This window comes from Heterocephalus glaber, unplaced genomic scaffold (genome assembly GCF_053883595.1).
Source record: "Heterocephalus glaber isolate CG9 unplaced genomic scaffold, H.glaber_assembly_v1.0 deba00001553, whole genome shotgun sequence".
Classification (NCBI taxonomy): domain Eukaryota; kingdom Metazoa; phylum Chordata; class Mammalia; order Rodentia; family Bathyergidae; genus Heterocephalus; species Heterocephalus glaber.
This window is the reverse complement of record NW_028258344.1, coordinates 32,854,576-32,871,051: the sequence shown is the minus strand read 5'-3', so window position 1 is coordinate 32,871,051 and position 16,476 is coordinate 32,854,576. Positions and strand designations below refer to the sequence as shown.

The 16,476-nt window shown below is 36.4% G+C and overlaps 1 protein-coding gene across 4 annotated transcripts in view; it reads right to left on the bottom strand.

Annotated features, from left to right (window-relative positions):
* Positions 1-11,886, bottom strand: part of Ripk2 (receptor interacting serine/threonine kinase 2) — a 31,474-nt gene extending 19,588 nt beyond the window's left edge. For 2 of the 4 annotated variants that reach the window (XM_087190567.1, XM_087190568.1), the window contains exons 1-3: positions 11,714-11,886; positions 7,138-7,291; positions 4,523-4,678 (exon numbers count right to left, since the gene is read on the bottom strand). In XM_087190567.1, the coding sequence (XP_087046693.1) occupies positions 4,523-4,678; positions 7,138-7,291; positions 11,714-11,886 (483 nt within the window). Of the gene's footprint in view, positions 1-4,522; positions 4,679-6,252; positions 6,331-7,137; positions 7,292-10,300; positions 10,458-11,713 lie in introns of those variants that run through there. The other 2 variants (XM_087190570.1, XM_087190569.1) reach the window with 2 other exon arrangements.
* Between the last annotated feature and the right edge of the window lie 4,590 nt (positions 11,887-16,476).

Here is a 16,476-nt window from a genome sequence, read left to right as displayed (position 1 = left end):
AATAGCCAAAAATCTCAATAATAATAAAAGCATTATTGTATGATTTATGTTTGCTATTAAAAGCATTGTATTGGTGGCAATAGTACAGTTCATATATAAATTAGGGGACATTTTTGTCCATGACAATGGGTATCTAAAGAATTATCAGTAACAGAAACTGTACTTTTGACGCGTCCTTTACAGTTTTATTCAATTGCAAATCTTGTGCAGATGTTATATAATGTTTTACAACTCAATATTTAAAAGGTTCCTTAATTTAAATGCAAAATGAAAGAACAGAAATAATACTTAGTGGACAAGAAAGTATGAGATGGCTTTAAAGACATTTAAATTATTTAGACTTTGTAAAGCACAGTGAAATAGTCAACAAACAACAAATGTATACATGCCTCAAATTATACTGTGTCCCATGAATATGTAAAAATATTACTTGTCACTTAGAAAAAAAATGGAAAGGAAAAGTAAATGTTTAGTCTGATTTTTAAAAAGAAAGAAAACTGCAAATCTACAAACTAGTAGGAAACTATCTTTAAACCCTTGTGTAAAAAAATTTATAAATGGTTATTAAAGGGATACTTCATAAGTAATCAGAAAATGAGACAGGGCCGGGGATTTAGCTCAGTGTTTCCGCCGCCTGCCTCGCAAGCGCAACGTCCCGAGTTCGATCCCTGGTACCAAAAAACAAAACAAAACAAAACAAAAAACAAAAACTAAAGAAAATGAAAGAAAAAGAAAAATTCATGAAAACCAAATTATATCAGACCCATATTTAATTTCAGACCTCATATAATAAAGTTGTTGTTCCATATGTATTTACTAAAAGAAAGACCAATTTTGTTTCTTTTTTTTGGACAGTTATTACTACTATCAAAAAAGTGTGTGGGCTGGGGATTTAGCTCAGTGGTTTCTCCGCCTGCTGTGCAAGCACAAGGACCTGAGTTCGATCCCCAGTACCAAAAGAAAAAAAAAGTGTGTGTGTATAATGGTTTATTATAAAATATTCTGATATATTTTAACAATAACACATTCAAATATTAAATTAGGAGACCTATCTGATATTTGCAGAAGTTCTGGAATTCATTCTTTTTTTTTGGAATTGGGGATCGAACTCAGGACCTTGTGCTTGTGAGGCAGGCATGGTGCCACTAAGCTAAATCCCCAGCCCTCATTCATCTGTTTATGCAATGAATAATTGTCAAATGAAAGAACATGCTTCTACATGGCATATGATGGGCAAGTGGCAGTTAACAGATTAAATTTGTCTTCATAAAGATTATATTCTAATTGGGGGAGGTGGCCAAGAAACACATTAATGAAAAAAATCACATCAGCTGGTGAAAAATGCTATGGAGACAGATCAAGGTACCTGAAGAGGAACTTTGGTGAGTGGTAAGGAAGAGGTGCTCTGTTATGAGGGTGAAGTAGGTCAAGTAGGAAGCCCAAAGCTATCTGGGAAAAGCAGTCATGCAAGGACTTCCATATGGGTATGGACAAAATGCAAATATATGACATGTAGAAAAATACCTTAGGAATATTTCAATCAAACCGAATGATTATTTCCTAAAAGCGCTGATGAACAAAAGCACTGATACGGATATGGAGGTTCTTAGTGCTATGTTGTGCTGCTCTGATCTGAGCTTGGTACTGGTTAATATTTAATCATAACTAAGGGTACCAAAGAGACTAGGTCATCAAATTTGAGGATGATACACATCTTAGAGAGAAACTTAAAACCCTCAGACTACAGAAATAACTTCTTAAATATATATAATAACTTCTTAAACTTCACTGCACCTGCCTCACAATTGCGAGGTCCTGAGTTCAATCTCCGGTACTGGAAAAAAAAATAGGGCTCATTTGCAAGGGATGTCTCTTTATAACCATGATAGAACTTGTATTCTGGATCGGTCTTATTTTTCGACAAATACAGTACATGAGGGATAAAGGAATCATAGCTATCGTCAAATACTAGAAAAGCTGCTGTGTCAAAGGAGAATTGGATTCACTCAGTTTATCACAAAGAAGTGAATTAGGATCAATGAGCAAAAGCAACAGGGAAGGAATTTTGATTGATCATATAAGAAAATGTCATAGGCATTCAAGTAAGGATATTGACTCCCCTGTCACAGATAACTGCTTGGGAGACAGAGACAGTTGCACTGAGGCTTCAGAGGACTAGCACTAGGATTTAGAGATCATTAAGGTACTTCTATTTGCCAGTTCTATAACTGATGAGATAGATTAGTATGTTTCTCTGTTCCTCTCTTCTCTCTCCATTTTAATAATACTGAGGCAGATCCTTGCTTCTCTTTTCTTTTCCCTACGATTTATCCTAGAGAAAGGAAGTGTCTTCAATAAAGGGATTTTCTTAACTTAGTTTTTCTCATACTTTTGTGTTAATTTTTCTATTATTTCGATTTTTTAATTATTGAATTCTTTGTATATTTTAAGATTTATAATAATATTATATTATTAAAAGAAGTATATATATAAAATGATACAAAAAGTAAAGTTAGGTACACTTTCTGTTAGTTACTTGGCGACTTTTTATTCATTGTGATCAGTTAGATATAGGGTAGCTAAAGTCATTACTACATCTGGCACCTTTAGCACCTCAGTCTTGCATTTCATACAAAAGAAAATTTGAAATAGTTAACAGATTTCAATGTAAAATATGAAACCCTTAAAAGATAACATAAAAGAGAATCATCAGTACCTAGAACTTAGTGAAGAGTACTTTGACACTACAATAAAAGTAGGAGGATTGAACTCAGTGGTTCCGCCTGCCTCGCAAGCGCAAGGTCCCGAGTTTGATCCCCAGTGCGAAAAAAAAAAGTATAATAAAGAAAAAAAGTGATAAATTGATAAATTAAACTTTTGCTCTGTGACAGGCTCTGTTACAAAGATGAAAAGACAGGTCTGGGGATTCAGCTCAGTGGTGCCATGCCTGCCTGGCAAGCACAAGGTCCTGACTTTGATTCTTGGTATAAAAAAAAAGTTAAAACAAAAAGATGAAAGACAAACTGAGGAGTGGGAAAAATATTTAAAAAATTATACATTTGATGAAGGACTCACATTTAAAATATATACAAAATTCTCAATAGTCAAACAATGAGGCTGGCGTAAAATGCTTAACTAGCATTTACAGGCGTGGAGTTCCACTCCTAGAACCACAAACCAAACCAAAGCAAACCAAAGCAAACCAAACTAAACCATGCCAATCCAAACCAAACCATCACCAACAAAAAACCAGTATAAAAGTCCGATTAGAAAATGGGCTTAAGACATGAAGAGATATTTCAAAGAAAAGGCTGTATGGGTGGCAAACATGTAAATGAAAAGGAGCTCAACACCATTACCCATTAAGAAAATTCAAATTAAGACCATTATGAGATATCATTATATACCTATAAACAGTTTAATAACAAAACAATGATAATAACGTGCTAGTGAATATGCTGAGAAGTTGGACCACTCGTACAGTATTATGGAGCATAAAATGGTATAGCCACTCTGGAAAATAGTTAGATATTTCTTAAAATACTAAACATACCCTTACCATAGGACTCAGCCGTTACATTCTTGGACATTCATCCCTGAGGATCTTCACTCATAAATCAGTACAACATTGTTTATAGGAGCTTTATTATAGTTTCTAAAAACATGTTAAGAACTAAGAAGTCCCTATTAGATGAATGGTTAAATAATGGTGGTACAACCATACCATGGAACACCATTTATTGATAAAAACTATTGATACAAATGACAATTTTGATGTATCTGAAGGGTATTATGTTCAGTGAACAAAGCTAAACTCAAAATATCACATTTTTTTTCAAAATATCACACATTATTTACACAACATTCTTTTTTTTTTTTTGGTACTGGGGATCGAACTCGGGTCCTTGCGCTTGCGCAGCAGGAGGCAAAATACACAACATTCTTAAAACGACAAAATTACAGAGATGGAACACAGATTAGTGATTGTCAAGGGTAAAGGACAGTGGGATTGAGGAAGTGGACATGATTATATAGCAGTAACAAGAGAGATATCTTTGTGATGACGGAATAGTACTACACTCAATTGCTACGATGTATATACAAATCTACATGCATACGTGATAATATGACACAGACCTACACATACACATTGTGCTAATTTCTGTCAGATTCCTGGTCTTGAAACTGAGCTATAATAATGCGTTGTGTAACACTGGGGAAATTGAGTGAAAGGTACATGGGACTGCTGTATTATCTTTAAAACTTCCTGTGAATCTATAACAATTTAAATAGAAAGTTTAAAAAAAGGTATTGACAATGTCAGCTAAGAAACATAATGACTTTGTATTTTGTAATTCTGTCTCAGAAGTTTGGTAATAGTTAAATCACTGCAGCAGGAAGAAGGGGACTGAAGATAGGAAATAAGGGATAGGGAAAAGGGAAAGATACTAAATTGACTAGGTAGAAGAAACTATTAAGCACAAGGGTACACATAAACTTTCTTTTTAAAAAAAGTCATTACCTTAACGTGGAATTCATTATCCAACAAAATATTTTGAGTCTTCAAGTCATGATGGAGTAGAGGAGGATTCATATTGTGTAGGTAATTTACACCAAGTGCAATTTCATGCAGGATGCGAAATCTTAATGGCCAAGCAACATCAGGATATTCAGTTTTCTTTATACATATGAAAACAAACAAAGTGAAAATTAGTATCAAAATTTTACTGTATTTCATAGTTAGAAAATTAAATATTCCACAAAGAAATACAAACTTAAGGTCTAAACATGCTCATTTTGTTAACATAGCATTATTTCGCTATTAACATTCTTGTACTTACTTTCTTCATATTTTAGAAAAAATACAGTAATGATAATTTCCTTTAAGTTTATATTATTCATGCAACTACATGATATTGGCTCTTCCTTGTTCAACTGACACAGGTTTCAATTACTGTGTATGTATATATATGGATATTCATACCTTTACTCGCACCCACTACCTGACACTATGGCTTCATCATGTAACCTGTGCACATTTATATGCACACACACACACAAAATTGCACACATTTTGTTTCTGATGAGTACCAATCCATTCATTAAAAATTTATATTTTAATTTTGCTATTAATATAAAGCCATATTTGTTATAATAATCTGCATCAATTATGACATTACATTTATTTGAATCAATATCTGTCTCATAATCATATAATTAATTGATCTATATTCCCTGTTGAAAAATTAAGACTTTGAGGATTTTCTTTTTGTAAAGGGGACCAAGATCATTTTTGTTTTTAAACCTATACAACGGATACTTTCCAAACATATACATTTTTAACTAATACCCATTTGAGCTTTCTTAAATATTTTCTCAACATAAAAGTTAACTCTGTTTCACAAGACAACTTGGCAACTTGGGAAGACTGACAATAAAGCATCAGGTGTTATACTCCTGGATACATTTTTCTAACTGCTATGAAAAAGTCTTCTATTGAAAGTCTTTTTACTGAAAGCATGAAACTGTTTTGAGAATTCTTCAAATTGGTTTACTTATGGTTCAATGATCAATCTGAGCAGGGGAGTAATTCTTCAAATTGGTTTACTTATGGTTCAATGATCAATCTGAGCAGGGGAGTGGTTCAAAATATAGACTGTTTACATGTATTTCTATTTTTTTTCCATTGATCTTTTTTTGTGAAGTTGGGAGGGGGGTGCTTCAAGGTAAATCCTATCCCAGATAATACAATATTGCAAACCAAAAGAAACATCAAACACTAATGTGGAACATTACTTCTTCTGGTATACACATAGCCCCATCCCCTGGAATAACTGAATCTTTTAATCTATAAAAAGGCAACTCTTTCTGAAAATTATACAGTTTAAAGGAGTAACTGGGCCTCTGTGTAAAAGGTGTTATATGTGGGTTTTTGATCACTGAGACATGGTAGAGTTTTATTTTTTAATTAATTTATATTTTTTGTGTTACTGGGGACCAAACTCAGAACCTTGTGCTTGTGAGGCAGACGTGGTGCCCCTGAGCTATAACCTCTGCCCTGAGACAGGGTAGATTTAATTTGTGATCATTTTCGGAGTTAACAACAATCCTGGAGGAGTCTACAGACTTTCCAGTGGGTTCCAAATTTGGGTGCTAGAGAACCCACGGGGTGGGGGACGGACATGATTTCTCAAAAAAGAAACTATGCTTTACTAATATTTGTATCTTGATTCCTGTGGTAGTTACACAAACCTTACACACTGACACCAGTTACTTCCCTCCATCTTTGTTTCAGATGGGTCACAAGTCATGAACAGAATGCGTTGTATTCTGAAACAAAGAGGAAGTTACTCCATGAGTGACTGACCAGCAGCACCCACTTTTCCTTGGTCACAGAGCATGTGACATATTATAATTTAGGGGTGTCAGTAACTAGACTTCAGAGATTACATTATTCAGATTTCATTAAACCAATCCTCATAAAATGGGCCAAATAATGTAAGCAGATTTCTCAAGGGAAATAATGCACACTAGAGATAATAATATAAGCTCAAGAAAATAGTAATAATTGAATGTATGTATTTAGAAAATGAGGACCTCCAAATTTGTTTACTGATTAGATTCACAATCAAAGCCAGAGTAATTGGCATCTTGAAAAAAAGGGTAAACGGTTTACACTGCTATCTACTATTGGACAAGGTAATGTATCTGGCACTTGGAGATCATTAATTTGGCTTGTTAATTCAGAACATTAGGAACTGATATTAGTGACACTTAATTTGAGCCCTAATTAACCATTAATATAAAATATGGCTCAGCAGTGGATTATATAGTACGCAAAGTTTATCTTTTCTATTTCCTATTTCTGCCTGTGTGTATATGCGTAAGGATATTGGGAATCAGTATCAATGTCAGGGACAGCAATCCACGCAAAAAAATGTAGGTCCCTTTGAACAGAAGGCTTGACTCCACAGGATTTTTTAACGATACAAATAAAGCCACAAAGGTTTAAACTTTATCACTACAACTGTTTCTCATTATTTTTACTTTGATTCATTTATGTACCCACAAAAAAATCTGATTGAATATGAAACCAAAATACTATATAATTTGAGTAACAGAAATTACAGTACTTACCCTGTGTAGGAGTTCGTTCAGTGATCCGTTTGGCATGTATTCAGTAACTATTCCCAAAAATTCAGGCTCAATGCAAATGCCCAAAATTGGAAGGATATAACTGAATCTGGCTTTGTGTAAAATTTCAGCTTCTCTTAAGACATCATCTCTTTCACTAAGAAAAAAATGCATAATTATTTCAGGTAATTTAAAATATATAATTATTAGCCCAAAAGAATAATTAAGCCTGGATTTAAATTAATTAGCTACATGTTTACCTGTAATATTCTGTAATTGCTCTCTCCCTAGTTTTACCATATTTAAAGAGAGATAATTGTTACCCATGTATTTCACAGGTCTATTTGGAGACTAAAATAATGCCTATAAACCACTGAGAGGTGAAAGTGATACACAAATTATTATTGTACTTCTTGTAGGAAAAGGAACACAAGTGTTCTAGTAAGTTCATAATGCCTCTCTATGTCAGAACAATTGGTGCTTGAGCTAAGTTTATTTTGTATTAAACAGATTTAATCTGTCTAAAATAAACAGAATTTTATAAAGAATGCCATGTAAAATTTCCCCCAAAATTCTGAATTTTAAAATATCTAATTAAATGTTCTAGATTCAGAGGATTAGATGATAATGGCTGCATAAAAGGCGCTAATGTGCATACCTGAACTCAAGAAGAAAACACTGAGAACAGGTAAGAGCTCATAACACATCCTTGGTGTAACTCCGGATACCAGGTTTATTTGCTTATTCATAAATACAATAAATATTTATTTTAGTATGAATCAAGAATTTTGCTCAACATAATGGAGAATATGGTGAAAATAAAAAGACAGTCTTTGCCTTCAAATTATCTAGAAATCATTGAAAAAAAAGCAGAATGTGATAAATGCTGCCTCTCATATACATGTGAAGAAAGAAAAAAGCCAAAGACAGTTCGGAGAAAAGAGTAAATTTTGCACTAGGGAGCTGAGTACAGTCTTCAGAGAAGCAGGATTTCAGCTGTAGCTTAAGGATAAACAGAGTTTCAGCACTGAACAGAGGGCAGCTAAGACGGGCAAGGTCCCCAGAGAACCTTGCGGTGCTTAGTAGATCATGAATATACAGATTCCAGGAGTTATGTGCCAAATGAATTCAAGGAAGTGAAAGCGAAGGCCTGTTTGGAAAACTGAATTCTTTAATATGGATCAGGACACGTAGTAGAATGTATAAAAGGAGTGAAAACAAATAAGACAGGCTAGGAGGGCAACAGTGCAAGGGTCCTAAAACAAGTTTAGGGTGGTTAAGTTGTGACCAAAGGTTTTGAGCAGGAGAATGACATCAGTAGAACAAGATTTTAGGATTTTAGGGAAGAGTTTGAAAGTCAAGTATTAGGTAATTTTAATACTGGTTAAAATGTGAAGCTAGGAGAGACTAAAACTATTAAGGCAGCAGTGGAAATTGAAAGGAAAACACTAGCTGAATAGAATGTTCTGGTTGTGGTGACTGACATTATGGGGGATTAAAAATAAAAATAAAAGAAAGGAAATTGGAGATGTCATCAGGTTTTACCCTGGATGAATGGGTGTTGGTAGAAGTAACAAAAATAGAAATGTCTCTAGGAGAAGCCTATGAGGCAAGGGATGATGATTAGTTGACTAGTAAGCCACCCACACTCTGAATGAAGGGTTGTTGAAATAATAATAGCAACAGCCATTCTTGACCAGACTACAAGGCTTGAAACAAAACAGAAAAAAACAAAACAAAACAAAAACCCCCAAACCCACTTACTCATTTATTTTTCAAGTAAGTAACATATTTTATGTTTCAAAATTCAAGAGTTACAAGAAGGCATAAAGTGAAAAGCTTTTCTCTCTTTTTCTTGTTCCTCAGTCACTTAATACCCTAACTGTGAGGAAACCAATTATATCGGTCAGTGAGACCTTTTTAATTAAACTTAAATTCCCAACGTTCAGACAGTTTTGTATTCGCCTCCAGAGATGTGAGCCAACAAGACAGTTCTCAGGTAGCAGCACCTTCCCACCGAGACATAGAATGAACCTAAGATTCCTGGATACTGAAAACTATAGAGGGCCTGCTACAGAGACAGGATATTTAACACACACCTTCTTCCTTCCATAAAGAGCAGGAGGCATCCTTTCTTCTATCACAATGCTATTTATTATGTGCCAGCCACTTTAAAAGCACTATCATCCTAAAATCAACCCTCTAAAGTCAGTTTCATTATCTCTACTTTATATACTGTATAAGGGCACAGAGGATTAGAAAAATGAGCATTTTTCTACTGACCACTCCCTCTCCCAAATGACAGGGGGGATCTAAACTGCAGTCGTGCTATTCTAAAGTCTGCTCTTTCCACTCCATTGCTTAATCAGAGAAGCAAGTAGGATAGTTTGTGAAGTCAGATTTCAGTTAGATTGAGTATGTGTGTGTGTGGATAAAGACAAAATATATGAAAAAGTAAAAATGTGAAATATAGTTTCTGCAAGACATATTACTAAAATTATCCAACTCAAATTTTAATATAAAGTTATACTACCTACAAGGTACTTGTATATCAATTGGATTCTTTACTCATAAGGGGTGGGAAAATTGTGTGGAAGGTCCATTGGTCAGATAGAAGTTGGGTTATGGAGAATGACTAATCAGTTAAATAAATGTAATATTGCATAAAGTTATTTTTCTTCCAGGTGATCCCAAAGAACAATGAAAATATTCAAACCACAGCCCAAGAAGTATATGTTCAGTGCTTATTGTTCACATGTTTTAAGTGAGGAAATAGGCATGCTCAGAGTCAGTTGCATAAGGCTAACTCTACGCTCATACTATATGAATACTGCTAATGTTAAGGTCTTAGGCAACAAGCGGGAGAAAAGAATATGATGCTGTAATGTCGACATTTCACTGGTCATATGACTTCTTTGAAGATGAACTAATTTCTCACCAGGTTAGTGAAGAATTTTATAGTATGAAAGTTGTTAATGAGCATGGGAAGGAAACTCCTTTTACTCCTTGGCTCTCAAAGAGCACAAAGCTTGGGCAGCAGTATCCAAAACAGGAGGCTTATTTGGCTTTCGAATATGTAATGATCCATCAGTGCTATATTTCTATGTAATATTTTCATATTCATATTTCATATGTAATATTTTCATATGTTCAAAAATATACTCACCCTTTCTAACCAACCACTACCCTTTATAAAGTTGATTACATATACACATTTGGACAGCACTTGCCCACAGAATAGAAGGTCCAGAGTAAACAGATACCACATCATGTGGCCGGGGATTTGGCTCAGTGGTTTCGCCGCCTGTTGTGCAAGCAGAAGGATCTGAGTTCGATCCCCCGGCACCAAAAAAAAAAAAAAAAAACAGATACCATGTCTTGAGTATCAGTGAAGCTGGACTTTGGTATACAAAACTATCTCTAGAGGTGTCTCAAATCTACTATGCCATCTAGCCCACAGTAAAAGGAAATCCACAGGCAAATGCAAGTTCAAAATCTTGGCACTGTTGATGCTGAGATTTATCTGATACCAGATATTAACTTCTGGCCGATCACTTACCTATCATGGTACAGTTTCACATTAGATACAGGAGAAGGGCAAGGGAATACTGCAATTATGGGATGAATACAGTGCCTAATAAAATCTCTGTTGGAAGGAAAATACACAAGACTATGGTTGGAATGTTTTCCTGGAAATAAAAATGAATGCTGGTCTTTTCTTAGAATTAAGACACTGTGCTGCAATTATCCCATGAGAGATATTCACAACTTTTGGTCGTTTAAATGTCTTCTGATTAAATTTATTGTTAGCAAAAATAACTCACACTTCCTCTGGGGACAGTGTTACCTGTGAGTGGGAGAGAGAAACCACTAATGTAGAGTTGAATTATTTCAACTTTCAGGACTACACATAATAAACCGCAAACAAAACAAAAACAGCAAGAACGAAACCAAAATATCCAGAGCACCACTGTCTAATAAAAATATGGTGTGAAGCGCATATACAATTTTAAGTTTTCTAGGGACCACGTTCAAAGTAAAAAACACACGAAATAAAATTTTAACATCTTATATGTAATTCAATATGTAAAAATATCATTTTGGCATGTAAGCAATGTAAAAATATTGAGTTTTTCCAGTACTAAATATTTAAAACCCACTGTGCCTTGTACACATACACATTTCAATTCCGACAGCCACGTTTCAAGGGCTCAAGAGCTCTTGTGGCTAAAACGTAGCTACTGGACAGCACAGACCGAGAGTCCCATTGCAAAAAATAAGTAAGTAAATAAAGTAAAAAAAAGCAATCAAAGCCCACCCTCACTCCATAAACACGCATCAATTTCAGTAAGCGGGGCTGTCAGAGTTGGGCTGTGACTGGTGATCTTTGGGTTACGGGGGTCAGACACCCAGGACAGTAGAGTGAGGGCGAGAAAGGGAACCTGCAGCAGTGCTTGTCTGCACCGGGCCAGCACCGGGCCAGCCCCGGGCGGCTCGGAGGAGGCCGCGAGGTGACAGCGCCGACCCCCAGGGGTCGCTGCCGTCGGGGCTGCGCCGGGGACCCGCGGGGGCGCCCTACCTGTCGAGCAGCGGGGTGTGGATGTGCAGGTGCTTCACGGCCACCTGGACTCGCCAGTCAGCGTGGCGGGCGGCCGACACCGTGCCCGAGGCGCCGCGGCTCAGGTAGCGCAGGTCGGCGAGCTTGTGGGACGGGATGGTGGGCAGAGCGCTGCAGATAGGCTCCCCGTTCATGGCGACGGCGGCGGCGGCGCGGGTCCCGCCGGACGCTAGGTCACCAGGCCGCCCATCCCCCGCCGTCCCCGCCGGCCGCAGCGTCCCGGGCCGGAGCCTTCGCCGGCCTCTGGAGCCCGAGTCGCTTCCTCTCGCGCCCCGGCGGCCGCGCTCCGCCCCGCGCAGCTTCTCCCACGACGTAGGCGAGGACGCGAGGCGGGGACGGCGCGGCCCCCTTAGCGCCTGGGGCGGTCCCTCCCGTCACACCGGGCGGGGAGGCCGGGCCGCCTGTGCCCTCTCCCTCGGCTCCGGTTCAGGGAAGCTTCCTTTCGGGAAAGCCCCTGTGGAGGCCGTCGGCCCGGCCTGAGTCTGTACGGCCTAGCCGTCTCTTGGGGAGCTTTTCTTTCTGGGTCGCGCTTTTTCCGGGTGTCGCCAGATTCCGGCCTGCGCGGGAAGCGCTCTGAGGGAGCCGGTGACTTTCTAGGTCCCCAGGATTGTCTGGACTCAGTCTTCCCTCCCTTCCTGTCACTTCAGGAGTGAGGGGTGCGCGACAGACCTTGTTGTGGTGGAACAAGTGCAGGTGTTGCTGCTGTAACGTGGGCCTCGCCAGGAAACTGCCCCCTGTCAATGAAAAAATCCATTCCTCTGACTCCAGGAGACACCAGATTTCTTTCTTGTACAGCTGGGAGGATGCAGTGTTTAATGCCGACCAGAAAAAATACTTTATCTTTCCATTTTCCACATTTTCTACTTAGATGACTATTTTGTGGGTTGTGTGGTGCAAATACCATCATCTCTTGGAATCTAGTGTTTGTGGGGACTTGGTTCCAGGACTCTCCACCCACCATGATACTAAAATCTGACTAAAATGCTCCAGGCGCTTGTATAAAATTGTCTAGTACTTACAGGCACACCTTCCCCTATGTTTGAGATCATTATAGTTTTCATCAGTATACCTTTTAAAAATAAACTTTCTTAGTTATATATGGGAATTAATCAAACTATGTATGTATTCCCAACTAAGAGTACATATTTATGAAATTTTTGTATATATATATTTTTTAACTTCCATAATTAATTGATCAAAGGCAGAAAGCTGAAGGAATACTGATGATGAAGCATAGCGATGAAACAAGAAACAAAAAACTATGCAAATTAGGCTTAAAATAAGCATCTTATCTATAGGTTGAATTTATTTATTTGAAATTCTATAAAGTTCCATCAAAATTTGTTTCCTTAGTTACTGAGAATAAAGGTTATTGTTACCTGTATGTGTTATTTTAGGAAATAGCGGGTCTAAATCTTACATCTCTTCAATTAGAAACGAGACAGAAAATTGAAAAACACTTAAAATAGTACAGTTCAAGAATTCCAAACCTCTGATATCCAAGATGTTTCTATTTTTCAGAATAAAAACATCTAGAGGGCCAGGGATTTAGCTCAGTGATTCTACCACCTACCCCACAAGTGCAAGGACCTGACTTCGATCCCCAGTACCAAAAAAAAAAAAAAAAAAAAAAAGGCATCTAGAAAGTTTAAAAAATATAAATGCTGGGAAGTCCCTATAATTGCATAATGAATGGGGTATATTTGTAGTTCTGTCCCAAAAACCTTCAAAAAATCCTGCTATATTTAACGATGTTTTCTATCATGACGAAGAGTTAGAAAAGTACTCATATTTGCTTTTTAGGAGTACAATCGTTTTTCTTATTTAGCCATTCTATATTCAATCCTGATATTGAACATAATGTAATTTTAAAATGCTTTTTTCTACTGTTACTAAGCTAAATTAAATGATGCCCATTGGAAAAAATTTCTCATTAGAATTAGCAGTAAAATTATATTAAAATCGTCTTTTCAGTGTACTTACTAATATATTTTTCTGAAACGTTTTTCAATCTAAAGTCACATTTTTATCCTTTAGCATTTTTAAAACAGTGAAAAGTTAATGTGCCTTTCAGTGAAAGTGCTAAAAAGTAAAAACCAAAAAAACTAAAAGAAAAACAAAACCTTGGAGATAACTAGTACAATCTTCCACCTAATATTAGTATCTGATGTTACTATAGTTTGAGCAAGCCCTTCCAATAGTTAGAGATTTTTATTGTAAAATATTAGAGATATTAAATATTAGAAATTTCTTCTGACAATATTACCTTTTTATGAGTCAAATTCTTCTAAGACAATTTAAGCTTTGTCATTCATTCATACCACTTTTTAAGATGGCATAAGGAGTTTAGAGATAAATACTTTGAAGACAGATATCATGTATCTTTGTGCTTAGGTGTCTTCATTTGCTTCCACTCACTTCTCAGACTCACAGTGGTTCTCCTGTATATCCATTTTCCTTCATCAGCATCTCCTACATCCAAACAGACTAGAAAATTCCATATATAATCTGACCAGCAAGAGAGATTGTGGCTGTATCTGACTTTGATCTGAATCTATTAATGCAATGGAAACAGCATCTAATTAAAAAAAATGCTCTCAACAGTTAATTTCAGTTGAGCCTATGATTAAAACTGAGGTTTTCATTTGTTAGTTTATTTTCTCCCTTCTCTTCTTCCTGCTCCCATCCACTACCTCCTCCTGTTCTTTCTCCTCCTCCTTTTAGTATGAACTACTTTTAAGCCAGGTTTCTTTTCCTCCTGTACTTGGCAATGTATTATTTCAGATCAAGTGTCATGGATTGAATTGTGTATCCCGCCAAAATTTGGAAATCCTAACCCTCAGTACCTAAATTGATTAGGATGGATTGTAATCTAAGATGGCTATGTTCTTTTAAAAGGAGGACATTTGGACACTTGACAGGCATGCATAGAGGGAGGATACTCTGAAGACACAGGAAGAATGTCATCTCCAGGCCAAGGAATGACTAAGACTACCATAAACTAGGAGAGAGGGGTGAAATACATTTCTCCCTCACTGCTGTCAGAAGGAACCAACCTGGCCAATGCTTTGATTTTGGATTTCTAGCTTCCAGAACTGTGAGACCACGATAAATTTCTCTTTAAGCCATCCAGATTGTGGCTTTTTATTGTGGTAGCTCTAGGAAACTAATAAACCCAGGTACATTTAAAAAAAATTTATTTGAGATAATTGTCAATTCATAGGAAGTTGCAAAGGTAACACAGAAAGTTACTAAGTATTCATCATCCAGCTCTCCCCTAATAGTTATATCTCATAATTATAAACTATATCAAAACCAGTAATTTGGCATTTATCCAGGGTATATACATTGTTTGGTGTCATTTTATCATTTGCATAGAATTGTTTAACCATTTACCTATTGAGAGAAATGTTAGTTGTTTCCAGTATCATATTTTATAAGTACAGATTAACTGGTTAGAGCACTAGGCAGAAGGGCCCAGGAATGTGACCCTCACAACCCTTCTCCATGTATCCTAAAATAGAAGTCTTGGATTTAAGATTGAACTGACTGGATTAACTCCTTAATCATTTCTTAATAGTAAAAGAAAAAGTACATCCAATGAAATTATACTTTATTTTTCACATAGTACATAGTAAAATCGTGTACTTTAACCCTATGCTTAAAGAAGAAAGGAATCTGAACAATATTCAGTGTTGACTATTCTACTGTTACATATTTATCTGCCTATATATGTTCAAGTAGCATTTTCCCCTTTTTGTGTAAATATGATTTTTAATTAAAAAGAAATATATGTACCAGTGAGTATGGTAAGACATTCAAACAGTTTAAAAAGGTATATACATAAAAATCTAGCCTTCCTTATATTCAAGATTTTCAGTCTACCTATCCTAAGGCAATAAATACATTTTACAGGTATTTTATGTGCCATTATGTTGTGTTGGAAACACAAGGATAACAAAATGCTTTGAGTGTTCTAAGGGAGACAGACACTGGAACATACTATTACAGTGTGATACATGTTCCAATACAGAAGTCTAGGGCTTGATGGGGAACCAGAAGATAGTCCCTTATAATAGAGAGAGTCTGCTTGATAATTTACATGCTTAAAAATTTAATGAAGGGCTCAAGAGGTTAGGTAAATTGCCAGAAGTCATAGTTTATTAGTTACAGAGACAGGATTCCTGAACAAATCTGTTTGAATCAAAGTCCGTATTCTTTCTGGGAACTGCTTCAGTTCAGTAAAAAACAATGAAGTGTTCCATTTTCAGTTTCACTTTATATAATGTCTCAGAGAAATTTAATGACTAGGGAATTTCCTAGTTAAGATAGTATGGACAAAGATTTATTATTACAGAAATTTCATGGGAAATTCCATTTTCCTCTAGGAGTTTATTTGGCAGGTTTCTGAGACTGTGAAAAAATATGTAGCTCAGTCTGTATTTAAAACTTTTGACCTCTGAATTTGGCAGAATATTTGCTTCCAAAAATTTTTGCAAAACTTAAAATAATTTTTTTGCCATCTGCACTCCTAGGTTGTAAGCAACATACACTAAAATATATTAACTTTTTAGGCAACACACACACACACATGCATGCTTTTTTTTTTTTTTTTGGTTTAGGAAGTTACTATGTGAAAGGGGTTATAAGAAGTCAGTATGCATCCTGCTTTGGGGAGGCAGAGACATAGTTGTGGAAAAAGGCAGAACTTTTCTCACTGCAGC